Raw genomic sequence first — 27,225 nt, 5'->3', positions numbered from 1 at the left:
CGTGCCTCCGACTACCTTTCTTCCCAGGCTGTCCCGAGCATCTGCCATCTGCGAGGCCACCTGCAGGGTCCCAGACACCAGGAAAGCCATGGGGCTATGTGGGGGTTTCCTCCGAGCACAGAGTTCACCTCCCGGGCCCAGTGCCAATGCTCTTGGTCCCAACCCTTGGCCTCTCCCTGAGTCCCATCCTATCAGCTCTGTTTATGAGCTGAGCTGGACCCTGTCCCCTGCCCTGGAACCCTGCTTTCTGGGCCCTACGACCCCAGGCCCTGCTCTGTTCCCTGGCTCCAGCAGGCTGCTTCCTGGATGGCACTAACACGCCCCCACCTGCACCAGGAGCCTGTGTCCAATCCTATTCTTAGCTCCTGGCCCACCTGCTATCTGATCTCGTTACACCTGTGTCTCCCTTCTGAGCCAGCCACCAGCACCAAAAAAATTTGTGCACTGCTCCCGCCACCCATCACCCCTACTCACTCATTCAGGGCACCCACACGCGTGCACGTGCACACGCACACACACACACACACAGAGCAACTGCCAGCCTGAGGGCATGGGGAGCAGTGAAGGGCATCATCCCAGAGGTAGAAACCCCGGGCTGGACTCAGCTGTCCAGTGAGACCCCGGCGGCTTTATCTGGGAAATGGGGTCTGTCCAGTGACCTCAGGATGAAGCCCGGGTTAAATGGGGGCGCAGAGAGGCTGGCACACGCACACTGCGGGACAAAACATCTTGTCTCAGCCCGCCCCCACCGCTTCTCAGGTGGCCCCTGAAGCCACCACCTGGTGAATCAGAAAGGACTTGGTGGGGTAGAAGGTGCTCTCAGCACGTGCCTACCAGCTCCACAGGGCCCAGCCTGGGGATGGCAGAGGCGGGGGGGGGGGGGGTCAGATGTGAAGGGCTGGGTGGGGATGGGGCATGGCCCATTTTGACTCAGCAGCACTCTCTCCCTAAGGGATTTGAGCACAGGGTCCAGCCTAGTGCTCCAGATCCTCTACGGGCAGCATGAGCCACCACCCTGACCAGTCACGGACTCTGAGCCTGGTTCCTCATTTCATCAAAGGGAGAGAGGGAGTGGCCTTGTAAGGACCCCACTCCCAGTCAGCTCCCTCACTCTCCTGCTGAGTAGGGAGGGGTGCCACCAGCTGTCCCATCCTGAGCTGTTCTCAGACTAGGACAGGCACTAGCTGACAGGATGAAGGACCCAAGGCTCATGGCAGCCCTTGGGGCCCAGGTGACCTGGAAGCCAAGAATGTGGCTCCACCTGATGACCATCCAGCATCACGTGCCACTAGGACCACCAGGCCAGGAGGCCCAGGGGTACGAATTCCAGGTCCCCCCAACCCCCAGCAGCCACCTAAAGAACAAGAATAGCCTGGAGAAAGTTTTCATGTTTATTCAACCCTTCTGCTGCCCTTGAGGCCAGCTGGGCCAGCTCCTTGGGAGGGCCTGTGGTCTGTCCCTGTGAATGCCCTTCTGCAGGGAATACAGCGCCTCAGGAGTTAGTGACAAAGTGCTGATGGAGTGCTAGTGTTAAGTACCATAAACCCCGAAACTCCAGGAGACTGGGGAGCAGCGGGGGCAGCGGGCCTCCGCTGGCCCTGTTCTTCGTCTGCACAGTTGGCCTCTGTCCCTGGAGCCAACACCACCCTCCCCAGACAGGTAGAGGGTGACTCTTGGGAACTCAGCTGGGGGCGAGCTGGCTGAGGGCAGAGGCAGGCAGCTTGCATGCTGCTGGGACAGCACAGAGCGGTCAAGGTCTGGAAATGGGAAGGGGTGGAGGCCAGAAAGCCCCTGTGGCTGCACCCAGGACCCAGGTCCTCATGGGTGTGGGCTGACTGACCCTCCCAGAGCCCAGCAGTACCCTAAGGCTTAGCCTTCACCCCCGTGGGAAGGCACAGGATGGCAGGACAGGAGGCCCAGCTCATAGACCCAGCCGAGAAGGCTGGGAACAGAGAGCGACGGGCCCAAGCAAGGCTTAGGGGGTTCTGGGATGGAGACCCCAGGCCTGCCCGAGTCCTCATACGTCCCTGTGCCCCAGCTTCTCCCCTGTGCTCACGCCACCAGCCTGGAATGTGCCGGGGCTCCAGGAAACCAGGGGGCAAGAAAAACCCCAGAGCAGTTAGGGGCATGGCCACGAGGTCACAAGGGATTCCATGCCTGGTGGGCGTTGGCCAGGTCCCCAGGCGGGCAGGGCTGATGGGTTCTGCACGTGGGGGACCCTGCAGTCCTGCCGGCAGTGGAGATGGTGGACTGGGCCGGGTGGGGACCCTGCCTGGGCTGCCCTTCCGGCCCTCACCCCACAGGCTGGGCCATCTTGGCGTGCAGGCTCTGGTGGGCGATGAGGTGGGCGCGCTGCTTGAAGCTCTTGTCGCACTCGCCGCAGCCGAAGGGCCGCTCGCCCGTGTGCACGCGCCGGTGGTCCAGCAGGTAGGAGCGCAGTGAGAAGCTCTTGCCGCAGTCACTGCAGCCGAAAGGCTTCTCGCCCGTGTGGATGCGCTGGTGGTCGGCCAGGTAGGCACTGCGGCTGAAGCTCTTGCCACACTCGGAGCAGGAGAAGGGCTTCTGGCCCGTGTGCACGCCCTGGTGGCGCACCAGGTCTGAGGAGCTGCGGAAGCTCTTGTCGCACTCCTGGCACTTGTGCGGCTTCTCGCCCGTGTGCGTGCGCTGGTGGCGCGCCAGGTCGGAGCCCCAGCGGAAGCGCTTGCCACACTGGCTGCAGCTGTGCGGCTTCTCGGCCGCCAGGTCCCGGAACTGCCGCCGGCGCGTGGGTGGCCGCCCCCGCCGCGCCCCCGCCGCCCGCTCCCGGGGCACCCCCGGCCGGGCCTCAGCCTCCTCCAGCCTCCAGGACACGGTCACATCGCCAGCAGCCTGGCCCGGGAGCGCCGTCACCACCTCCTCCAGCCGGGATCTCTCGCTGTGGCTTGTGAGTCCCAAACCTGCAAGCGGGGAGGAGGCGGCCTCTTCAGTGCCATGCGGTTCCAGGGACAGAGTTGAGGGGAGACAGAAACGAGGCTCCCGGCCAGCGCCTGGGGCTCAGGTTCAGACAGCCCTGGGCTCCGGCAAACTCCAGCCTCAGCTTCCTCCTCCATGGAATGGGGACACGAGAAAACGACGACAGAGAAACCGTTCAGAGTGAGCGGCAAGGGGCTTGCTGGGTGTCTCCAGCAAAGGCACTTACTAACTACAGGCCTAACCAATCTACGCCCCCCTCCCACACTGCGATCCAACGTCCCACCCCAAGCCCTGCCTATTCAAATGCCAAAACTGCGTAGATTGAGGTCATCTATAAATGATCCCAACCCTCACCATTTGTTATCAGCAACCAAGGAACCACAGGGCTCAGCTAACATGGTTCCTCTCGCTACACGAGCTCTTGTCCTCTCAGCTCAAGAACAAACGGAAGTAGATCAGGAGGGATCTTAGCTGGTCCCACTGGCTTGCACAGATTAGATGAGATGATCCCCAAACAGTGCTTAGGAAGGCCCTGACCTGGAGAGAAACCCAGCAGCGCGGCCTCTAGTGAGCAGGTGTCTCTCCGCGCCTCTTCACTGGGCAGGCTGAGGGGGCCTCACAACCACGTTTGCAAGAAGTCCCAGCTCCGTCCCTTCAGTGTCCTTCAACCTCTCTGAGTCTCAGGTCCCTCGTCTATAAATGTGCACACGCTTTCATGCGGTGGGTTGTGAGGATCCCATGAGAAAATGCCTGTACCCGTGCTCAGCACAGTCCTGGCATGTTGGCCATGCCATCACAGGCAGAGAAAAGTGAACACCAGCACAAACGAAACCTCCGGGGGCTCTTAAAGAGACGCACAGAAAGCCCTCTTTGGAGCCAGCTAAGCCAGGACTTGGGAGGAAGACTGAGGATTCCAGCAGGGTGTGCAGGGGTGGGGCCTGACTGGGCCCACCCGTTGCTGCTGGGACTCCGTTGCTGCTGGGACTCCAAGGAGGCGAGAGCCTCCAGCTCAAAAGAGTCAAGGACCCCTAGGCCCCTTGCTGTGCCCACTGCTTACCCAGGGCAACGTTCTGGGAGTTCTCCCTTTTTATGTCCCAGAAGAGATCTCTCTGAGCAGGGTCCAGGGACCCCCATTCTTCCCGGGAGAAATAGAAGGGAATGTCTCCAAATGTCACAGGTCCCTGGAATGAGGTGAGAAAACCCAGCTCAGGGCTGCCCTGCTCAGGACTCCCCAGGCAGTCATGGGCAGAGACATGAAGGGGGATGGGAAACAGGACAGGTCCAGGCCAGAAAAGGATGGATGGAAGAGGCCTTGGTGAGAAGGCAAGACCCATTACAGGGACTCATCAGCATCAGAGGGGACAAAGGAACTGGTAACTCACCCCGGAGGTAAAGCAGGTATCTGTTGTCTCTCTGGTGCTCCCCTCTTTAAGAAGAGCTGGAAGCTGGGCTGCAGGGAAAGAATGGAGCCTCAAAGAGGCCAGCCCAGGCCGGGAGTGAGATCTCGCAACTCTCCTTCACACACACACGTACACACCTTGCCTTCTCAGAACAGAAATACCCTTCTTGCTCCCTTTAGGGCAACGTCCAGGAAAGACCCAGGCCCCTGTCCAGCCACTCTGCCACCTTCAAGTTTACTCACCACCATGGCTGTGCTGCTCCCAGGGTACAGGTGGCCGGCTTTGTGTCCCTGCCTTCCGGGGAGGCCCCTGGGCCTGAGATTCCTGGACTGCAGCCTCAGGTTCCGCCCCCTCTGAGGGCACATCCTGTGCAGGAACCACAACATGTTCATCAGCACCAAGACCAGATGGGGGAGACAGAGTTTAATCCCTGGGAAGGAGACACAGGACACATCCCTCAGGAGGCTGGGTGTGGGGAAGAAGGTCAACACAGGGCCCCAGGAAAGACCAGATGAGAATGTGACACCAGGCAGTGCTATGTGCCCAGGGACACTCCCCAACCAAGCGTGAGGCAAGAACCAGCCCCCAAAGGCCAGAATCAAAGAGCCACTTAGCAAGGGGCAGTGGGGGGAGACCTTCCTGTCAAGGGCAGAACCCCACACCCCCACCACACATTAGCATCTCCCCAGACGCTTCCAGTGTCAAGGACCCAACACCCCACAAGACAGCAGGGTTCACAGGCACAGCTCTACCTTCTCACACCCCCTTTGGTGCTCTCACTATGCACATCACTGTATCCCCAGGGCCTGGCCTAGAGCAGAACACAAATAAACGTTTGCAGAACCTGTGGAGCTAAAACCTGCCTTCCTGGAGCATGCCCACTTTGGTCCTGCTGCTACCCTCCAAAGCCACCAAAAAGAAACCAGACTCACTTGGACAGTGTCTTTCAGAAAGGCCACACATTATGACAAGCTCCTGTGGATGCTCCCTCTGGCTCTCCATGTCCTCTCCCACCCCCAACCCCCGCCCCACCCCCTGGAGGACTCATCTCTATAGAGATGGCCACCTCTCCTCAGTCCAGGTGCTATCCAGGTGCCCCTGGATGCGGGAGGGGCCCCTCACCTGTGGCCAAGCTTTCACTGGCTGCTTCTGCAGGTCCTCCACCAAGGCAACAGCTTCCTCGCCACTCCCTGGGCATCGTTCGCATACCCAGCCCTGGACGCCCACGGGCAGCACGCTCAGGAACTGCTCCAGCACCAGCAGCTCCAGGATCTGCTCCTTGGTGCGCAGCTCAGGCCGCAGCCAGCGGCAGCAGAGCTCCCAGAGCTGGCTGAAGGCCTCGTGGGGCCCACCCGCATCCCCGTAGCAGAACTGCCGAAAGCGCTGGCGGCACACCTCTGAATCCCTGCTGTCCTCTTGCTGGGCAGCGTCCTGCTCCCAGGAGGAATCTTCTACCTTCACGATCAGAAGCCCTTCTCCCTCCCCAGGGGCCTGGTCCTGAGGCTCTGGGGGGGCTGCCATTCCCCTGGCCTAAGGCTCAGGGCTGGTCAGCCTCAACCTGGGCCTTCAATCTCCCAGAGGGATCCCCAGTGGCAGCTGGGTTGGCATCTGGACAGGCACTCCTGGGGAAAGAGCAGAATAGCAGGAGGGGGGCGGTACATGAGCAATCACCAGCCTTGAGGGACATCCAGGGACTCCAGCTCCCGTTCTTCCTGGCCTTGAAGGCTATTTTAGGCTCTCCTATAAAGCCTTGCTCACATGACTCTCTCCTACCAATACAGATCCACGGCTCCTTATCCTCAGCTCCAAAATCCAAAACTCCCAGGTTTTCACCACCTGGTCTACTGACATGAGATGAGCATATTTATAACCTCAATTTATCTCACTTAATGTAAATGTTCATAGGTTCTATGGCAGAAATATTAATGTATTTGTTCAGTTTGTAAAAATCTATCAAGTTGTACTTCTGATGTATATTTCTGTATATTATTCTTCAATCAAAAAAAATTCTTTTTAACTGGGAATTCCTGGAGGTCCAGTGGTTAGGACTCTGCGCTTTCACTGCTAGGGACCCCGGGTTCGATCCCTGGGTGGGGAACTAAGATCTCGCAAGCTGTGCAGTGCGGCCAAAAAAACTGTTTTTTTTAAACTAATGTTTTGATTACTGAGTGTTGTACCAGATTGCGCTGGCGGCATTATTTAATATACAATATATGTATTTTTCTCAAATTTTGTATTTTTCTCAAATTTTGGCCCCTAGTGTATCAGCAAAGGGCCCACAGACACCATCCTGAGCCATTTATCCAGATACACATGAACGTGAGACATAGTTATACCTTACTGCTTCTCTTCACAACAGTCCTGAAAGGTCTGTATTTTGGAATACATATATATATATATGTTTTTTTTGTTTTGTTTTTTTTTTTGCAGTATGCGGGCCTCTCACTGTTGTGGCCTCTTCCGTTGCGGAGCACAGGCTCCGGACGCGCAGGCTTAGCGGCCATGGCTCATGGGCCCAGCCGCTCCGCGCCGTGTGGGATCTTCCCAGACCGGGGCACGAACTCGTGTCGCCTGCATCGGCAGGCGGACTCTCAACCACTGCGCCACCAGGGAAGCCCTGGAATATTTTCAATTGCTTTTTGTTTCAACAAAAAAAGTGATACAAACCATTGTAATAAAAGGGGGGGGGTTAAACAATACAGAAATACATAAAAGAGAAACTCTTCCTTCCACACTGCAGCTGCACCTCCATTAACAGTCTGACATATGACCTCCCAAATCTTGCCCTGTTCACTTACTGGAAATATATCCATAGAAACCGGGAGAAAAGTGCTTTGTGCGTGTTTTTACATAAATCAGGTCTTACCGCAATACTATTTTGTCATTTGCTTTTCTACCCAACAATGCTGCCTCAGCCGCTCTAGGAGATTCCGTGGTATGGATATACTCGTTTCTTAATGAATACCCACCCGAGTGAGGCATTCAGGTTGTTTCCAATTCTTTACTACTACACACTAAGCACTTTATTTAGTGTATTCTGAAAGGTAAGCTCTCCATGCTCATCCTCCAGTGACCGAGGAGAAGGCTCCGCTCGGACAGAGCCAGGGACTCACCAGGGTCGCTCAGTAGGACTCGGCAGTCGGGAACGCGAACCCGGCCAGAGCTCCGCGCTCGGTCCCAGCAGCCTTGCCTGAGCGGAGATGAGAGGCGGAGGGGCGGGCAGCGGGTGCGGCGCCCCAGGCTTCTCCCCTGCACCTCCCTGAGGTGCGCGCCCCCTTCGGCCTCTGCCTCGGGGCTCCGGCCTCGGCCTCCCGGAGCCCTGCGCCCGACCTCGCAGCCAGGCGGGCCGCGTCGCCTGTCCCGCCCCCCAAGACTCACACCGCCCACAGTCGCCCAGGCGTTCCCAGTTTCCGCCTCCAGGTTTCGGCGCCGGAAATTCGCGCGGGGCTCGCCGGGAAACAACACGGCGCGTGCGCCGAGACAAGCACTCCCAACTACTCTCCCCAGGAGGGCGTTCGCCTACTATACCGGCCTTCTCCCTGACGGGTGACCAATGAACGGTGAGAATTTCCAGGGATGGCCAATCAGAAGGCAGTGACGTCATGTGGTCAACACCCATGCCCCCAGGCTGAGGTCTGCCCCTAGATTCGCGCTTTCTCCCTCTCGCCTTGTCTTTCAGTTTTCTGTGTTCCTCTGACCCGTGAAGGGTGAAAAGGAAAAGCCAAGGCTGGCCTGCTGGGCAGAGATGTCTCTGGGCCCAGCTACGAGTGGATCGCCTGTTCCGCCGCAAGGGATGCTCGGGCGTGGACTCTTCCTTCCGTCCCCTGCTCTTTCCGCTACACAGTGGGTCGAGAGCTGAGGGGGCCGTGGTCCAGGAGCCGGAACTCAGCCTTAGGAGACTCGTTTATAGCTTTTAGGGTCCCGCACCCACCCAAATAGTCTTTAGCCGCTTCTAGCAGGGCGCGGAGCTTGCTGGGAAATGCAGTCCAGTGAGGGGCCGGGAACCTCCTGCGCCGATCCTCTGTTCCCGAGGGTCGGCTAGGGTCTCTCAGCAGGATGCGGCCGTCGGGGACGCGGACCCCGACCAGCAGATTTGACTGAAGGACAGCGGGGCTCTCCAGGCTGGGGAGAATCTAAAGCAGGCGGGCCGCGTCGGGGAAGCTCTATGCATTTGGACCTGCTGCCACCCTCTTCTTACTCCCCTTGGAGATATGAGGCTCCAGATCTTTTTCTGAAATAGAAAATCCTTTCTTGTGGTGGTTGTTGTTTGATTATGCAAGCATTGCATCCTTAGTGTAGGAAAGAAAATAAAGTACGGAAAATTTTAAAGGCATCCATATCCACAAAGCTAACTTCCTCACTCAGCTCACATGGCACTCCCTCAAAGTGGTTTTTCCCTAACCCTATGTAAACAGCACCTGGCCCCCGCTGCCATGCCTCTGCCCTGCCTTATTTTTCTTCCTTTTATCACTACCTGACATATTTGTATATTTGCCCCCCACTACTCGACTATAATTTTCATGATATCAGACTGTTTTCACTGCCCTACTTCCAGAACTTAAATACTGTGCCTGGCACAGTCTTTGTTGAAAAACTGATGGTTAAAATAACTGAAAGTTAAAAATATCCCTAATAAGGCCATCCAGAAATAAGCACTATTAATATTTCAGTCAAGTTCTACATCTATGATTATTTCTAAGGTAAATCTGGAATAATTCTATTTAATGAATTTTTGTTGGCTCAAGTCTATCAAAGAGGACTTCCCTGGTGGTGCAGTGGTTAAGAATCCGCCTGCCAATGCAGGGAACACGGGTTCGAGCCCTGGTCCGGGAAGATCCCACATGCTGCGAAGCAACTAAGCCATTGCCCCACAACTACTGAGCCTGCGCTCTAGAGCCCGCGAGCCACAACTACTGACCCCGCGGGCCACAACTACTGAAGCCCACGCACCTACAGCCCAAGCTCCGCAACGAGAAGCCACCTCAGTGAGAAGCCTCCGCACCACAATGAAGAGCAGCCTGTGCTCGACACAGCTAGAGGAACCCCGCGCACAGCAACGAAGATCCAATGCAGCCAAAAATAAATAAATTTTAAAAAATTCATCTCAGATAACAGTAATGCCTTGTGGAGACAAAATATTTAAAAAAAAAAAAGTCTATCAAAATCCATCTGTTGTGCAAGGTGCATAGTATTCCAAATCATGGAAGTTCCATATTCCATTTAAAGTCCCCTACTCTTGGATATTTAGATTGTTTCAATTTTTCCATTTGTAGATGTTTACTACGTACACCTTCCTGCATTTGCTTGAACTGCTTGCTGGAAGGGATGAGCCCAGGCTGTTCTAAGAAGACCGCTGAAGTGGATGCTACTGGGCTCCCTCTCCTCCCCTTACTGGCCCCAGTGGAAAACTACACAAGGAAGAAGGAACTTGAAAGTCCCTTTTTCCAGTGTGCCCTTACGTTGTTCTTCACCCTGTACTGACAAAGATTAACAACAAGTTGGCTTGCAAAAGAGAAACGTCCATGGGATCCGGCTCCATTACCACAAAGCAGGACAAAAGGGTGTACTGGGGGTTTGAGGGACAATAAATGAATAACTAGCACACCTACCATATATTCTATTGGGCATTGCTGATGGATGATAATTTGTATATAGTTATATTGAAATTGACCACCTTATTGTACTTTCCTTCTGATAGTTTATTTTTCTATGATGTAAAAAGGGAAAATTGTCTTTCCAGAAAATTTATATTCATTTCCAGAATTTATACTCATTATTTTCTTAGTCTTATAGCATTGTCTAGAACTCCCTAAGTATCTTGGGACTTCCCTGGTGGCACAGTGGATAGGACTCCGTGCTCCCAATGCAGGGGCCCCAGGATCGATCCCTGGTCAGGGAACTAGATCCCACATGCATGCTGCAACTGGGAGTTCACATGCCACAACTAAGGAGCCAGTGAACCACAACTGAGAAGCCCGGCAGCCGCAACTAAGGAAACCATGTGCTGCAACTAAGGAGCCAGTGAGCCACAATTAAGACCCGGTGCAACCAAGTAAATAAATAAACAAATAAATAAAAACCCTGGACCTGAGCCCCAGCTTCCAGCTCTCTGGTTCAATGACTTTGGACAAATTATTGGACTTCTTGGCCCGTTTCCTCCTCTATAAAACTGAGATGAAACCCACTGCTCAGACTTGTAGAGCGTTGAGGAAACGTATATATGGTGCTTGACCCCACGCCTGACAGGGCAGCTGCCACTGGCAGCTATTAGTACCATTCTCAGTCTGCTGTCCTGTTCAAGACATTTCATCCCTTATTGGCTGGGAGCTAACCGGGGCTGTGACTGCCCTGCTGGCCCTGTGATCTGCAGAGACAGGTGGGGTCCCAACAGCCTCCCTGATGCAGACGTCCTCAAGGTCATTTGGTGTCAGACTGAATGTAATTGTGAGAGCTGAGCTGCAAACCTAGGACAATAAGCAAGCTGAGCCCACCCCTCCCCAGCGGGAGAAAAAAACCCGAAGAGAATGGGAAGCTTCAGAGCTAAAAAACCAGAAGGCCAGGAGTAAAACAGCCAGGCAGGGGCGGATAGGGCAAATTATAAAGGACATGTGCAAAGAGACCAAGGTGGTGAGAAATAGGAGAGGAAGCTGGCAGCAGCCTCAGAAAGGACCAGGAGAGGCAGGGTCCCTGGTAAGTGAGAAATCCTCACTGGATTACAGCTGGGTCCTCAGGGACGCAGGTGAAAACGTCCAGTCACAAAATGCAGGCCCCAGTGCCTGAGACAGGAGACAGGGAAGGCAGGAGACACTGAGCATGAATTCCCATGCTGGCTCGGCCCTCCTCCCAGCTCCCAAAGAGAAGAGCCCAGGGAGGGTCCAGAGCTCAGTGGGCAATACCTGGGACAAGTGACCACAGCAGCAGACCACCTCACCGGGTCCACAATTTCAGAAGTGGCCAGCTGACTTCAGGTTTGGAAACCTCTGTGCTCAGAAGCCTTTGCTATAGGCTCTGGAATGGGTCCAAGCCAGGTGAAGGCTGGGGAGGAAGGTGCCCAAGCCCCCAGAGGGATGACATAGGGATGGCTGAGTGAGGAGACACTGGGTTGACTCCGGAGCCCCCACTTCCCCCCGCCAAGTCTGGGGTCAGCCTCCAGGCCCCACGAGACAGAGCTATAGGCTGTCACTCGAATTCCAAGGCCTTTAATTTGCAGTGAGCATGCCTCCTCCTCAACCGAGCTCCTCCCGTGTTGCCGCGCCCCATCCCCATGCCAGCACCTCCCCAACTCCCTTCCTGGGCCTCCCAGGTCACACCCCCGCAGCAGCTGCCCCCGCTACAATCCCCCTCCTTCCCTGTCTCCAGGCCAGCCCCTGTCTCTCAGCCTCCTAGGTGGGGGCTGGAGGGGGTGCCGCCAGAGCCCCGGCTGCCCCCAGCATCAGCATGGCCAGGGCCTTGGGCCCCGCCGTGTGGATCTTCTCGTGCCGGTGCAGGTTGGAGCGCCGGCTGAAGCTCTTGCCGCACAGGGGGCAGGAGTAGGGCCGGACACCACGGTGGGTGCGCTGGTGGGCAGTGAGGTGCGAGCTGTGGCTGAAGCTCTTGCCGCAGTCGAGGCAGTGGTAGGGCTTCTCGCCGGTGTGCGTGCGGTTGTGGGCGATGAGGTTGGAGCGCTGGCTGAAGCACTTGCCGCACTCAGGGCACGGGTAGGGTTTGACCCCGGTGTGGGTGCGCTGGTGGGTGACCAGGGCTGAGCTCTGCGTGAAACACTTGCCGCAGATGGGGCATTTGTGTGGCTTGGCGCCCGTGTGGGTGCCCTGGTGGGTGACCAAGTCCGAGCGGCGGGTGAAGCGCTTGGCGCAGCGGTCGCACACGTAGGGCTTCTCACCCGTGTGGATGCGCTGGTGCTGGATCAGCGTCGAGTGGTGGCTAAAGCTTTTCCAGCAGGACGGGCAGGTGTAGGGCTTCTCGCCGGTGTGGATGATCTGGTGCTGGATGAGGTGTGAGCTGCGGCCAAAGCGCTTGCCGCAGTCCGTGCACGCGTAGGGCTTCTCGCCCGTGTGCGTGCGCCGGTGCGTCACCAAGTGCGAGTGCCAGCTGAAGGCCTTGCCGCACTGCTCGCACTTGTAGGTCTTCTTGCCGGCATCGCCGTCAGGGGCCAGGCCCTCCTCGCTGCTCTCAGGGGCGGTCGTCTCCCCCTCTCTGGGTTGCTCTGGGAAGCGGCCCTCCTGGGCTTTCGGGATGCCGATGTCAGGCGGGGCTGGTTCCGACTGTGCCTCCACCGTGGGACCCGGCTGCACATCGTCCTTGGCTGGCCCTGAGCTCTGGCCACCGGCTGCTCGCTGCCCACACCGTGGGGCGTCCCCCTGGGCTCTCCCCACCCTGCTTTTGAAGGACTTCATATCCCCAAGGGCTCCCAGGGATGGGGCTAGCTCCTCCTTGCCCACCTCCATGGCTCCTGGATAAAGAGGGATTCCAGCAAGGCAGAGGCTTTCATGAGGGCCCCGGGGGAATTGTGGAGCTAGAAATTAGGGCAAGGACCTGCTGGGAACCCTGGAAGCAAAAGCCACCCTCCACACAGGAGGGAGGGCTGGTGGCCCTGCCCCAGGAGGGGCTGTGTGTCTGCACCCCACAGAAAACAGCCCGCACTGACACGGGGCACCTGGGAGTGACAGCCACGACCCTACTGCCCCGCCCACCTGTCACCGCTGCACGCACCTCTCTTCTCCTCCTCCTCATCTCCCATCTGCTGGCAGGATCCCGAGGCCTCGCCCTTGCCCTGCACTTGAGAGGCCCAGAAAGGCCTGCTGAAGGGAAACCCTGCTTGGGAAGAGATGCTGTGCTCAGTCAGGGCCTTTCGGGCTGCACAGCAAGGAGAAACCACCCCCCACCTCCCCGGAGAAATGATGGAGCAAAAGAAGAGGGGATGCAGCTCTGCACGGGGCAAAACCAAGTGAGCTCAACAGTCACTGGGGGCAGATGGCCACGCCCTCTCAGGATGCACACTCCGGGGCAACCTCCAGGCACACTCTTCTCAGGGCTGGGCCAGGTCAGCTGCTGGCCACCTCTATGTCACACTGTCCCCAGCAGTGAGTCCAGCAATGTCAGAAACCAGATGCAGTCTTCCTATCCTGCACCTGCACCTTCCCAGGATCACAGGCAAAAAGGGCTCCTGGGGGAGGGGCAGTGGGCAAAGAGAGGCCAAGTGGGAGGGCCTGCGATAAGAGGGCCAGGGACACTGACCACCCAGAAGTCAAGGACCAAAGGCCCATTTGCCAAGTTCCCCAGGGTGAGGGCCTGGGAATTCTGGTCAAGTCAGGAAGAGAGCAGAGGGGCCCTGGCCTCCATGCCCTGATCCAAGCCCCATGGGGGGGAAGGAATGTTTGGACCAACTGGGTGGTTTAGGGCATTTGTGAGGCCTGCCATGGGGCTGTGGAGTGGATGCTGGTTCCCTCTGATCTCCCAAGACTTGCCTGGACCTGCTGGCCTGGGCCCCAGAGAGTGCTAACAATGGGTGGTGAGCAAACCAGAGATAATTAAAGGTGTGAGCACAGCAGCTGCTGTGATCCGGGGGTCCACCAGGGACAACAGGGGTCTTGGCCCGCCATCAAAGTCAGAGGGTGGAATTACCAAGACCCTGGCTCCACCTGGACTAGCAGGTGTGTAACAGATGTGCACTGACAGACAAACAGACTGAATGACCGAATGAATGACAATGAATAAATGAATGCTGATTTTTCCATAAGCCCTCATAAAAGTCTGCCATGAAAACTAGAGCCTGAAACTGAGGAATCAAAGCCCTGGGACTTTACTGCTTACCATGAGAAAAACCAAGGGAGCCAAGGCCCCTCTGAGAAGAGGACACAGCCCTGGGGTGGATGTGACAGCTCAGAGTCAAAGGCCTGGAGGGATTAGCTGGCACTGTTCCCCATCCCCTGGGCTAGCAGCCCGGCCCAGAGCCAGGCTTTCTGGTCAGATACCTCTGAAGCTGGGCTTGGAAGTGGGGGAACTACTGGAATAAGCTAGGGAAGAACTGGAGAGAAGCACAGTCTCTAGGTCAGCACTGTCCAGCACAGCAGCCACTAGCCACATGTGGTTATTTCAATTCAAATCTGAGCTGATTAAAATGAGATAAAACAAAAAACTCAGTTGCCCTAGCTGCATTTCTAGGGGTCAATAGCCACATATGGCTCATGGCTACCATATCAGCACCGACCAGAACACATCCATCACTAGGAAGCTTCTATAGTACAGTGATGTCTGGATGAATCACAAGAGGGGGTTCAAGCCCTGGAAAGGGAGGAGGAGGTGATGGCAGATAGGCCCCACCGCTGACTTCCCAGGGCCTCAGGAAGCAGCACCCCAGCACGAGTGAGCCCTTACCCAAGGACAGCCCGTTCCTCTTCTGCAGGATATCCCTGTAGAAGCTCTGCTGTGTGTGGTCCAGCCGCCCCCACTCCTCCCGGGAGAGGTACACAGCCACATCCTCAAAGGTCACTGGCATCTGAAACAACATGAAATGCCCACTCTCCAGGACATGCCAGGACGTGGTGGAGGGGCATCGTGGTGCCAGGACAAGGGCAAGACCCCGGCTCCCATCCTGCTGACTCAAGTGAGGCTGGCCCTCGGGTGTGATGAAGCAGGACAGTTGCCCAAGGAAGGCTTTTGGGGGCAAGAACAAAGCGCTTGTGTACAGCAGAAGACAAGAGACAAAAACAAGGATCCTTCTTTTCAGCACCACTGCCAAAGCTCAGGATCTCCAGTCCCCACCCTCAGGTCCAGCGCTCAGATCCAGAGGATGGTTCAGAGACGCTGTCCCTCCACGTCCTTCGGCTCCAGCTATAGATGGGGACACTCACCTGGGACCAGGCAGTGAGGAGCGCCGCGGCCATCCGCCGGTCTCTGGTCCTCCCCTCGTGAGAGAGCACAGGGATCTGGGGGGAGGGGAGGGCTGAGAGAGGAAAGAGGTCCTCAGCGCGGCCACCTCATCCCGCTTGGCCCTCCCACTCCCTGCAGTGAGCTCATGCCAGGCCCACCAGGGAAACCCACAGTGCCTCCAACTCCACCCCCGACCTGATCCAAGAAGAGGGTCAGTGGGCTCTGAGGGTGAGCAGGGGCGGCCTCCAAGGGGCAGGTGGGGCAGACATCAGGGTCTCCCCACCCGGGCTGAGCGTCCACCTGGGAAAGTGCCTCTCTCCACATCCCTCTCCTCACCTCCGCCAGGCAGGAAATGTGCTTTCTCCTTAGAGCCCTGGCTTAGGGGCACCCAGCCCCGTACTCCTTGAGCTCTGGCCTCCTGTGATGCCCCCTCAGGGTGCGGCTCTTCCGGCTCCATCTTGATGTGGGGTGACTCCTGAGCGGCTCCCAACGGCACCGTCCCCTCCGACTCGGAAAGCATTTCTTGACAAGAATGCCCATGACGTGGAGTCTAGAAATAACAGCCCCATCAGCACTGGGACAGAGAATGGGAAACACAGCAGAACTCCACACTCGGGGACCTGCAGAAGCAGACACCGAGGGTGGCAGAAAGCACACCCAGATGCAAGGCTGGCCCTGCTTCCGTCTCCGTCCCTGAGACCTGCATATCCGTGGTTCACCCCTGTGAGGCAGGACAGTGAGGGAAGGAGGGGAGGTTCATCGAGGCCCTGCTGGGTGCCCACAGGGCAGATGCCTCTTCCCAATTTGAGCCTCCCACCTCCCACAGGAGTGTGGATTGTTATTCTTTTAATATATGAGGAAACCAATTGTAGTTGGCTGGGTTGAATAGTGTACCCTCAAAATTCATGTCTAGTTGGAACCTCAGAATGTGACCTTATTTGGAAAAAAGGTCTTTGCAGATGTAGTTATGGATCTTGAGATGAAATAATCCTGGATTCAGGCTGGGCCCTGAATCCAATGACTGGTGTCCGTAGGAGAGGACACAGGGGCTTCCCTGGCAGTCCAGTGGTTAGGACTCCCGCTTTCACTGCCGAGGGCCCAGGTTCTATCCCTGGTCAGGGAACTAGGATCCCACAAGCCATGCGGCAGCCAAAAAAAAAAGAGGAGAGGACACAGAAACAGAGGAGAAGCTATGTGAAGATGGAAGCAGAGGTTGGAGTGATGCTGTCACAAACCAAGGGACACCTGGAGCCACCAAAAGCTGAGAGACAGGAAGGATCCTCCCTTAGAGCCTTGGGAGGGGGCCCTGCTGACCCCTTGATTTTGGGGTTCTGGCCTCCAAAGTGTGAGAGAATAAATGCCGGTTGTTTTAAGCCACCCAGTTTGTGGTCCTTTGTTACAGCAGACACAGAAAACTCACACCTCCAGGCTCTGAGATCAGACAATGCCCCAAGGTCACACAGAGCTTGGAGTGACTCGGCCAGGACTTGAACTCAGTGTATCGGACTCACAAGTCACCCCCAGGGCCATAACTTCTTGAAAGTGACAGGAAGACATGTGGCCTTGGGCCATTTCAGTCCTAACTCAATTGGTCAGAGCTGTTGGCAGTTTCTGATTTGGAAAAAATAAGTCCAAGCATACCTCTAACTGTGCTGAGGCCTTGCACCCACCTAAGTCTGATGGAAGGGAAACTCCTCTCAGGCTCACCCCCTTTAGCACTGTCCCCCACAATGGTACTGCCAGGATCCTCCCTCCCCTCTTCATAGCAGCCTCTGCCCCAGCCCTCTGGGAGGTGAGGAGCAAGCTTTTGAGTCAGGCTACCGGGGCTGGAATCCAGAACCACCGCTTACCAGCCTTTCAGTCCTGAGCAGAGCAGAGCACTGGGAAAGTCACTTCCCTTGCACTGGGAGGCCCTGGTGAGGCCTCATCATCACCACCCATAGCACTGGGCACCAGCCAGCCTTCTGCTGGGAACTCAAGCCTATCCCTCCACCTCCCCACCCACCTCAGTATATAAGACTCTCAGGCCAGGAGTCAAAGTTCCTGGGAGCCACACAGGCCAGGCGGCCTCCGAGACTCAGCTGCTCTGCCTCCACACAGATAACACATGAGAAAGAGCTCTCCACTCCACAAAGTTCTGGATAAACAAAGAGCAGTGCTGGTAATTATTATTATTACTCTACTGTGTGAGCTGACAGAATCCAACATCAGCACAGAATGTTGTGGACATATGAGGCCCACTGGGAGTTACAAAGGCATTATGGAAGGGAAACTGAACTGCAGTAAAAATTCTTTGTGCTTCTATGGTATGAAAACAGAACTGACACTTGATTTGTACTTGAACTTACAGCCACTGGAAACCGTAGCTGAGGATTTCCAGGTTTCTCTGACCTAGGTTCTAGTTGCTGTGGGTGGTGTTGTTTTATATGTTACAATAATGAGCACCGGGCTTCCCTGGTGGCGCAGTGGTTGAGAGTCTGCCTGCCGATGCAGGGGACAGGGGTTCGTGCCCCAGTCCGGGAAGATCCCACATGCCGTGGAGTGGCTGGGCCCCTGAGCCATGGCCATTGAGCCTGCGCGTCCGGAGCCTGTGCTCCGCAACGGGAGAGGCCACAACAGTGAGAGGCCCGCGTACCACAAAAAAAAAAAAAAAAAAAAAAAAAATAATGAGCACCTACAGGCTGATGAGCTGCTCACAGAGGCCTCTCATGCCTATTATCTTCTCTGAGCCTCCCAATCACCTGGCAAGACAGGTGGGAATGGCAGGCACATGATCCGCATTTTATAGATGACACACCTGGTTCCCAGAGGCCAAGGGACCTGCCCAAGGTCGCACATCCTGCTGCAGCTGACTCATGTTCCCCCAGTCCCAAGCTTGGTGACCCTGGTCTCCCCGCAAGTCGTAACTACACACACACAGGCAACAGGTACAGGAAGGGTTATGTGCTCAGACCCAGAAAGAGAGGCGGTGCAGGCCCAGGCAGAGGGGAGCAGAGGGTAGACTGAGGCTTGCCCATATGCTCTGAGCACTGTTCAGAGAGCAAACCCCACCCACAGGACCCCTGTGCAGCCCCCTTACTATCTTGTGTAGCCTTTGGTCTGCTGACTACCGAATTCACAAGGCAAAGCAAAGCAGTCCCATAGAAGTCGATTCCCAGGTGGAAGGTATTTCCCATCATACCACCTTCTCTTCAACATCCCCCCACCGCATCTACCAGCCCTGCTCCCATGGTGAGTCTAACTCCTCCATTGGTCCAAATGCCCTGCCTTGAAAATCCCCTTCCACTCCAGTTCCTTCCAGTGCATGCCTCCCTCACCCAGCACCCCATCCATACCTCTTGGGCTCTCTCCTTGTCCTGGGTAGCACGGATGCCTCCACCATCTGCAGACATTTTCTGTCTCAGAGCTACAAAGCTCAGCCGAGTTGTTTCTTGGTCTTGTTGGCCAAGTCCCCTCCAGCTTCTGGCCAGGAGCCTAGAGGAGCAGAAGGAAATCAGCCAGTGTCTCCTGGACATCCCTGAAGCCCCCCAAATTCCCATGCCAGACCAGATCCATCCCTGGTCCCAATCAGAAATAAAACCTCCGAGACGCCCTCCAACGGTCTCACTATGCTGTTTTTTGGTCCCTCTCTTTGACAGAATGCTATTTTGTATTATCCCGTTTATCGTTGAAGCAAGAATCTCACAGCAACTGCGTTAAGGAAAACCGGGGTGACTTGAAATCTGAATCTCCTGTCATCAGGAGCCGAAAGGTCTGCAGAGATCCTGCGAAACAGGTGCTGAGTGGGGCCCCACCCACCACAGCCAGCTCCGCGGAGGAATACAGGCCCCGCCGTCTCCCGGGTCCAGGACACACACACACACACACACACACACACACACACACACACACACACACACACACACACACACACACACACACACACACACACACACACACACACACACACACACACACACACACACACACACACACACACACACCCTGCGCTCGACCTGACTCGGTCCCGCCTGGGATCCAGAAATTGAGCTGCCCGCTCTCAGCAGCCCTCCCTGCGGCTGCAACCACCCGCCCGGGCCGGGTGTCCATCCTGCTCACGGTGCCGCACAGATGATGTCCTTCCTCTTTCCGAACCCAAGTCCAGGCCTCCTCTCCCTGCCAGCCCGTAGCCTTCCACCTTTGACCCCGTCCCCTCCTGCCAGCTGGCCACCCGCGCGGGTCTCGGGATCCAGGAGCCCTCCCAGCCCCCCTCTCACCGAGGTGGAGGCGGAGGGGTCACCTCGGGCGGCGGAGCCCCCTCCCCCGGGGAAGGGAGTCTCCGCAACCTACACCGGGCGCGGGGAGCCGGGTGGAGACTGGGATTAGGGACAACAGGAAGTCCCTCCCAGATCCCGTTCCCCACGCAACTGCAGCCCTACAGCGTTCCCAGCTTGGAGGGTTCCGGGTCTGGGGTCCCGAGGCCGGCTGCACCTGCTCTCGGCCGGGAGGTGACTCCCAGATCCGCGTTGCCGGCTCACGATCGCTTTACCTGGCACGTACTCGTGACACCAGCCAAGCAGGAGCGCCAAAGTGGGAAAATATATTTTGTGTAAGGATTTTGATATTTGACGTTTCAAATTGCAGCTGTCATTACAGGACGAAGGACACTTTGCCAGAGTGGAGGGACATGGTGGTGCTTTTCAGTACACAGAGTTTCTGAAAGTCTTATAGGTGTCTCCGTGGAGACGTCCCTGGATTTCATTTAAGGCTCCCAGACCAGTCAGCAGCTCCTCTGGGTTCCCGCCAAGACTGGCATGGAGTTCTCTCTCCCTAAGAGCAAACTTAGGAAACGAAGAGACCTGGGAACTCCTCAGTACCCACCCCTACACCTATGTCTCACACTTTGGAAAGATGTGGCATCAATCTGATTTTTCCAGACGCTGCCCTCCCGGCGCCCCCGACCAGCTCCCTCTCAAGGCTAGGGATAGAGGTGACAAAGGGGTCTGACCCAGCCATGCATGGGGTCCCAAACCCTCAGACATCCCTGGTGGCTTCATAGTCCACCTCTCAGCTTCTGTCTTCCCTTCAGACTCTGAGAACTAAGGCTCCCAAAACGGGAGAACAGAGACTGTGCTTCACTCCCTGGGGCAAGGCACCCATTTCTCCTTAACAGGGCACAGGAGATGAGTGTCAGGAAAGGGGTGAAGGCCAGCCCTGTAGTCAGATTCCAGGAAGATTCCTGCTGGAAACGTTCCCAGGCCCCCTGCCTTCGGCCCATCAGAGTCCTCTGAGATGCATCCACTTCACTCAGGAAGACAGGCACCACTGGCCCTTGTACCACCCCATCGGTGTGCTGTGTGCACTCACAAGGGTTCAATTTTTTTTAAACTTAGTTCCCAACGCTTAAAAAATTAGGAGGGTTCCAGGACTTCCCTGGTGGCGCAGTGGTTAAGAATTCGCCTGCCAATGCAGGGGACATGGGTTCAGAGCCCTGGCCTGGGAAGATCCCACATGCCGCGGAGCAACTAAGCCCGTGTGCCACAACTACTGAGCCTGCGCTTTAGAGCCCATGAGCCACAACTACTGAGCCAGTGTACCACAACTACTGAAGCCCGCCCACCTACAGTCTGTGCTCCACAACAAAGAGAAGCCACTGCAGTGAGAAGTCAGAGCACCACAATGAAGGGTAGCCCCCACTCACCACAACTAGGGAAAGTCTGCGCGCAGCAACAAAGACCCAACGCAGCCATAAATAAATAAATTTATAAAAAAATAAAAGTGAGGAGAGTTCCCATAAAATTGATTTTCTTGAGAAACCAGAACCACCAGAACAACCCTGGACCCATATTCCTCCCATTCCGGGCCTGATCTCAGGGTGCTACCTTTGGTTCTCCACTTGGCCCTTGCAGCATTTTGAGTTTGCAACTCTGCTTTTGGAGTTCAACTTGTTTTAGGAGTCCTAGAATTCTTATTGATTCTACTATCACTTTGATGAAAGAAAAATTACCCCCAGGGTTTGGCTCTGGTCAGTATTTCCAGGTGTTTTAATCCTCAAAGTAAAGAGAGATGAACAAAATTGTATCAAAAGTCAATACTGTTTTTAAAACAGAGAGAATTATAAAATGAGAAAAAGCCACAGGGGGCCCTGGAAAAGATGAAATGCACAGTCTGGGAGCCAGACTGTGTTAAGCCAGTGTCCAGAGTAAAGGAACTCAACCTGAGGTGGACCATCTCACACATGGCAGTCCCAGGAGTGCACCAAGTCCAGAAAGAATGGGTGTGTCCTGATTCCTGGGCAAACGTTTCTCTACCAGATAAAAGGGGCTACAGTTCAGGGATACTGAGGAAGCCCAGAGGTTTGGATCCCACCATGGGATCACCTAAGTTAGACCAAAAGAAGTCTCAACATTTATTTAACTGTTCAGGAAAAAAAAAAAAAATATATATATATATATATATATTTTTTTTTTTTTTTTTTTGGGTATGTGGGCCTCTCACTGTTGTGGCCTCTCCTGTTGCGGAGCACAGGCTCCGGATGCGCAGGCCCAGCGGCCATGGCTCACGGGCCCAGCCGCTCCGCGGCATGTGGGATCTTCCCGGACCAGGTCACAAACCCATGTCCCCTGCATCGGCAGGCAGACTCTCAACCACTGCGCCACCAGGGAAGCCCCAGAAAATATTTACTGAGCATCTGCTATGTGATAGATATTAGCTCCTTCTTGGAAATGAGAGGAAACCCTTCTAGGGCTGGCTCTAGGCCTGAGCAGGTCTAGGAGGAAGGATTATTGATATCTGCTTTGTGGGAATTGCAGTCCCCAAAAGACTTCAGACCAGGGCAGGGTGAGTCAATAAGTAGAGATCAAAAACCTAAATGCCTTCAGCAACCACGCAGTACCATAAACTACAAGTGCCTTGGGTGTAAGACCGGAGTGGGAGGGACTTCAGGGGCCTCAAGAAACCATATTTTGTTTAAAGGGGGCGGTTGGGGGCTCAGTATTGCCCAAGCATGAGGTTTTTTCAAGAGAAGCCAAAAAAGAATTCAATTTCTATGTGAAATATCCTGACTTTTGAATGTTGATGACTAAAAACAAAAACAAAACAAAACAAAATTAAGAACTCCATATAATTCCAGCAGAAAACATCTGTTGTCCCACTCACAGGCCACCAGGTTAGAGACGTACTTACCTCAGGAGCCTGTTTACAAGGTGCTTATCAGAGCTTCAGGCACGGGAAACACTCAACAAATGCCAACTCCACTATCCTGCGGCTTCAGTGAGCTTGAGTAAGAGAGAATACGCCACCTTTAGTAAATAAATCGTGATCTACCCTCAGACTGGCCTGCGAGCTGATTCAGGTCTTAAAGAGGACCTTACAAAAAAGCAGCCAGAATAATAAAAACTAGAAAAAAGAATCATCTGATGTAAGAAAAATAAAAACAAACGTGTGTTAATGAACACTGTTAAGCCAGGCTGGAGACAGGGAGATGCAGAGATTTAGCCTTAGAAGGAGAGACGATAGGGGCAAATAAAGGAATGTAAGAGAAGCCAAGAAAAATAGGAATAATCGAGTAAACAGCAGAGCAAATGTTAACCATTGAAAAAGAAGAAAAGGAAGCCAGTACAAGTGTTAGGTAGGTGGAACCCCGGAAATAAAACAAATTTTGAAGAAAAAGAACAACTCCCAGGGCCGCTGGAGACCAGGTAGTGAGAGTTCAGGTGCCGGGCGGCCCGCTCACCGCCGGTGGCGTGGAGGCAACCCTGCGGCCCCGTCCCCTGATGCGAGGCGGACGCAGGGGGAGGCGTTCGGAGCCACAGGAGGCCCAGGAGTCCCGCGCGCACAAGTCGTCGTTCCCCAGCCAGCTCTGCAGCCCGCAGGGCAACTATGCGGGGAGCGCGTCTCCCAAGCAACAACTGCCCCGCCCCGCCCCCACAGGAGACGCGGTGATTGGCTGTCACCTCCCTGGCCCCGCCCCCACAGCACTGCCCTGCTGCCCTTACCTGCGCGCTGCTGTCCGCGCCCCCGAGGGGCAGTCACGCCGAGGACGAAGGGTCATCCTGGTGCTGCCGGACCCTGGCCGGTGTGCCCGCGTTTCCCGTCCGGCTGCCCCGTTCCAACTTCCGGTTTCCCCGGGTTTCTCGTGGAGCCCGCCTGTGGGCCAGGGGCACGGGGGCAACGGGGGCGGTGAGGACCGCGGGGCGGACACCCGGGAGCCCTCGAGTTTCCGGTGGGAAAACTGAGGCTGGCCGAGCGAGGGCCCTCAGCTTGAGAGCGCCGGCGCCGGGGTACCCGGGAGCACGAATTCCGGCCCAGCGCCCCATCCAGCCTCCCAGGTCAAGGGTTTCCGCCCCTCACACGTTTTGTTTTGTTTTGTTTCAAAAATGGGAGTATATGCTGCTGACGTGCCCCCTCTGTGTGCGTGACACATATTTAGTATAAAAAACATATAGAGAAAACAAAACATGTAGCATGTCAAAGACATACACAGCCATACATTATGAAGTGGTGAAAGCAGATTTTATTCGGTAACTACGGACAGCAGGGCAAAGAGCTGCGCTCCATCCGATGTGCTGCAGAGGTCGCTGGGTGTTTCAAAGTGGAATGGGGGCTGCGGGGGGCGGGGGGTAGTGAAAAGTCACAATGAGCCAGTCAGTGAAGCTGCAATTAGGCCAGGTGTGTCTGCTACCTGGCAGGTGTGGGAGGCAGGAGGAGTCTATCCTCCCACAGAGAAGGGAGACAGAGGCCCTGTCCCTCCTGATGAGTACATTTCAAGGGAATGGCTCTCAGGTCAGTGAAAGATTGTAAGAGTTATAATCTTCTTCTGAGTTATAAGAAACACATATTCACAATTATAAGCTCTTTTTAGTAAGTGCTCTAAGAAAGGGAGGCTAGGGGCCCATCATCAGGCATTAGCTAGAATGAACAGTAAATTTTCCCGGCAGCTTTGAGCTTTCTCAGGCAGGCATTTTAATGGGGGGCTGGGGTCATCATGGCCTTATGCTGCTAGAAGCTATGCTAGAGTTTGGTCAAGTCTCAGGGCAGGTTTGGACGGATGGTTATGTGTCAAGAGTTCTGCTGTTCTCAAGCGGTGCCTTGCTGTCTTTCAACTGCGGCATATTCTGTTGTATGGCTACATCACAATGTCTAACCAGGAGCCTACTCATCACCCAATTCTTGATGCCCTTGCCTTGCAGCAACTGGAACTACCCAGCAGCTCTTATTGTGGAGGCTTTGCTCCTTTCCAGTGGGTGAACAAGACTAACATCTGATCTTGCAACAGGGCAAGCAGAGAGGCTGCCAACCCCAAACCTGGCTCCTGGATCTCAGCTGTGATGCTGGCCCAGAAGCCTGCCCATCACAGTCAGCAGAAATGGCTTTCTCCTGCCCTGGGCAAGCTCCAGGAGGAAAGGAGCCTCCTCCCTAGGCAGCAATTCCAAGTGCTTCTTACCATGATTGTCAAGGCTGGCAGCTTCAGCCTCAGCCAGGCAAGCCGTGAACACCAAGGCCAGAAAAGCCCCCAAACTTAGTAGGGTTGACTGGATATATTCCCCCAAACACCCACATACCACCTTCCAGAACATTTTCTCTACCTGGGAGCTAAAGACAGCTTACAGTACAGGCAGGGAGGGGATTCTCTGTTGAGACCAAGCTCAAGAGTCACTCCACTTGGCTCTTTGGAGGTAGATATTAGAGTAAATTAAGTTACTTTCCCTATAGAGGTTGCTGCATTTTTAGGAAACCAGGACACTATCATCATCCTAAAATACCCTTCACTGTTGCTGCAGTCACCTCCTGCTATCTGATACCTAAAGGGTGCCCCAGTCTTGGGTAGAGTTTAAGGTACATTCACTCACGAAAGCTAAAGACACTGAAGCAGGTGGGGATGGGAGTACTTGGGAGGCATTCTGACTGGCTCAGCTCTGAGGACCCCTCCTGGGAGCAGATGACAATGGCACTCAGGCACCCACCCTTGATGTCCTTTTCACCCCTTCCTCCTGCTGCACTCTCTGGCACCTACCCTCAGCTCTCAGACTCCTTCCTCTACATGGCATGTGGTCTTTCACTAGTGTCTCTTCTTTTCTTTCTTTTTTTTTTTACTCAGTTGGGTGTGAAAAAGAATGTAGAACTTCCATTAGTTTTACTTTCTCTCCTTTTAAAAATCCTATTTTTGTGAATGCTTTATAATGTGAAAAAAAATCAGGGTTCCATGGAGGAACAGCTGATCCTAGGACTGGGGCAGGAAATGCACAAGATGAGTCTGCAGACAGTGGGAGGGGAAATGGTACAAGCCCTCTGGACAAGTGTGGCAGAATCTTCTGAACCTGACCATCCACATACCCTGTGACACAGCGATTCACTCCTGGGCACAAGTCCCGCAGTACGCACTTATATGGTTACCCGAGACCTACAAGATCTACTAAGCGTGGCCTCAAACTGAAAACCACCCCCGTGTAGACACAGTAGAATGAACAAATAACACAATGGGGGAATACTATTCAGGGAATAAGCAACGCGTGGATGACTCCCTCACTGTGCAGTAAGGTCAGATGAGAGTTCCTATTGTGTGACTTCACTTACACGGAGTTCAAAGACAGACCAAACAAATCTGCTGTGGTTGGAAGTCAGGATAGAGAATATGGGGGAAGGGAAGTGACCAGAAGGGGGCACCAGAGTAGGCCTGAGAGGGCTAGTAAATTCTGATTTGATTGGGATGCTGGCTAAAGGGCTGTTTTCGCTTGGTGGAGACTCATCACGCTCTTCGTTTTTGGTTTGCGCACAATTTCTGTACATTACACCTAAAAGTTTACTTAAAAAAAAAAAAGGAAATGAATGAAGAGAAACCATAAGACCATTGCTATGATCCAGGCAATAAATGATGGTGACCTGGACTTGGTAGCAGCAGTGGAGGTAGAGAAACACATATATGAAAAATATTTAGGCTATCAGACCTACAGAACTTGGAGACTGATGAGATGTGGGAATGAGTTAAAGCAAGGGGGTCAAGGATAAATCCCAGTACGTGGCTTGAGCAACTGAATAGATTGTTCTACACTTACCGAAATAGAGAATACCAGGAAAGACAAGGTCTGATGTGGAATATTCCTTCAATCCACATTTAGTGAGTGTTTACCATGTGCCGGGCACTGGAGATACAGCAATGAACAGCAGCAAAGCCAGCCTTGTGGAGCTTGCGTTTAAGTGGCTGGGTGAGGGACTTCCCTGGTGGTCCAGTGGTTAAGACTCCGTGCTCCCAATGCAGGGGATCTGGGTTTGAATCTGGGTTTGATCCCTGGTCAGGGAACTAGAACCCGTATGTATGCTGTAACGAAGATCCCATGTGCTGCAACTAAGACCCGGCGTGGCCAAATAAATAATTTGTTTAAAGTCATACAGTGGTTCACCCTCTCTTCAGTGCTTCTCAGTCATTTCTACCTTAGCAGTGAGATTAGAGTAAACCTAGCCCAGAATCCTGCCAAAGTGTGTTCTTAAGTCTTTGTTCTGTCCTGAATTCTGTACCACCTGGAATTAAACCAACACATTAAAAAAAAAAAAAAAAAGAATGAAGAGGAACTAGCAAAGTGGGGATGTGAGTGAAAGCATCCATTCCAAGCCAGGGCAGGATCAGACTGGCATGTTCAGGAATTGAAAGGCAAAGGCAAAGAAGCCAGAAGATGAGATCCATGGTAGGAAGGGGCTGTGGGATGAGCCCCAGGCTGAGCTGTCTGGATTTAGCTCTAAGTGCCATAGGAAGCCACAGAAGAGCTTTGAGCAGCAGCAGGGTGAAGGGATGCAATTAAACCATCTGCCCAAGTCGCACAGCAGCAAATGGCAAAACTGAGACTGCAGCTCGGGCTTGCAGAGCCAATGGCTGGCTCCTACCAAAGAGACAAGATGAAACACCTGGGAGAGAGCTAGTTTACAGACACTGAAGAAAGACCAGGACAGGTGCAATGCTCACTCCTGTTCTCATCAAAATCCCCAGTGCTTCTGTACCAGGGCTGGTCCTTAGTGAGGGGTCTGGCTGTGC

At 54.7% G+C, this 27,225-nt stretch overlaps 2 protein-coding genes across 9 annotated transcripts; both read right to left on the bottom strand.

Moving 5' to 3' along the window:
* Positions 1 to 1,377: 1,377 nt before the first annotated feature.
* On the bottom strand, positions 1,378 to 8,467 carry ZNF213 (zinc finger protein 213). The gene is made up of 6 exons (XM_032605458.1): positions 7,466 to 8,467; positions 5,475 to 5,974; positions 4,595 to 4,718; positions 4,335 to 4,402; positions 4,010 to 4,133; positions 1,378 to 2,936 (listed from the first exon to the last, which is right to left on the bottom strand). Exons 2-6 carry the CDS (start codon positions 5,871 to 5,873, stop codon positions 2,293 to 2,295), a joined length of 1,359 nt encoding a protein of 452 aa, XP_032461349.1. The 5' UTR covers positions 5,874 to 5,974; positions 7,466 to 8,467; the 3' UTR covers positions 1,378 to 2,292.
* Positions 8,468 to 10,039: 1,572 nt separating this feature from the next.
* ZNF205 (zinc finger protein 205) lies at positions 10,040 to 23,286 on the bottom strand. 8 transcript variants are annotated; one of them, XM_032605452.1, is made up of 8 exons: positions 22,936 to 23,069; positions 22,386 to 22,477; positions 18,557 to 18,695; positions 15,558 to 15,771; positions 15,203 to 15,294; positions 14,727 to 14,847; positions 13,062 to 13,166; positions 10,040 to 12,801 (listed from the first exon to the last, which is right to left on the bottom strand). In XM_032605452.1, the coding sequence occupies exons 3-8, from the start codon at positions 18,611 to 18,613 to the stop codon at positions 11,735 to 11,737; spliced, it is 1,656 nt and encodes a 551-aa protein (XP_032461343.1). In that variant the 5' UTR covers positions 18,614 to 18,695; positions 22,386 to 22,477; positions 22,936 to 23,069; the 3' UTR covers positions 10,040 to 11,734. The 8 variants fall into 8 exon arrangements, with proteins under 8 accessions (XP_032461343.1, XP_032461347.1, XP_032461341.1 ...); XM_032605456.1 differs by lacking the exon at positions 22,936 to 23,069 and adding an exon at positions 23,198 to 23,286 and having other exon boundaries at positions 11,113 to 12,801; positions 13,062 to 13,163; XM_032605450.1 differs by lacking the exon at positions 22,936 to 23,069 and adding an exon at positions 23,198 to 23,284 and having other exon boundaries at positions 11,113 to 12,801.
* Positions 23,287 to 27,225: the final 3,939 nt, after the last annotated feature.

The sequence above is a fragment of the Phocoena sinus genome, chromosome 15 (assembly GCF_008692025.1).
Source record: "Phocoena sinus isolate mPhoSin1 chromosome 15, mPhoSin1.pri, whole genome shotgun sequence".
Taxonomy (NCBI): domain Eukaryota; kingdom Metazoa; phylum Chordata; class Mammalia; order Artiodactyla; family Phocoenidae; genus Phocoena; species Phocoena sinus.
This window is presented reverse-complemented; position numbering and strand designations above follow the sequence as displayed.

Bases quoted from the DNA above. Each gene is read 5' to 3' on its own strand.
- ZNF213 (XM_032605458.1), bottom strand. From the start codon at position 5,873: ATGGCAGCCCCCCCAGAGCCTCAGGACCAGGCCCCTGGGGAGGGAGAA. The intron at 4,719-5,474 runs GTGAGGGGCCCC...GTTCCTGCACAG, and splicing joins CAGTGAAAGCTTGGCCACAG to GATGTGCCCTCAGAGGGGGC. The intron at 2,937-4,009 runs GTAAGCAGTGGG...CCCCGCTTGCAG, and splicing joins CTCCCAGAACGTTGCCCTGG to GTTTGGGACTCACAAGCCAC.
- ZNF205 (XM_032605450.1), bottom strand. From the start codon at position 18,613: ATGTCTGCAGATGGTGGAGGCATCCGTGCTACCCAGGACAAGGAGAGA. The intron at 15,772-18,556 runs GTATGGATGGGG...TGTTATTTCTAG, and splicing joins ACAAGGAGAGAGCCCAAGAG to ACTCCACGTCATGGGCATTC. The intron at 15,295-15,557 runs GTGAGGAGAGGG...TTCCTCTCTCAG, and splicing joins ACATTTCCTGCCTGGCGGAG to CCCTCCCCTCCCCCCAGATC.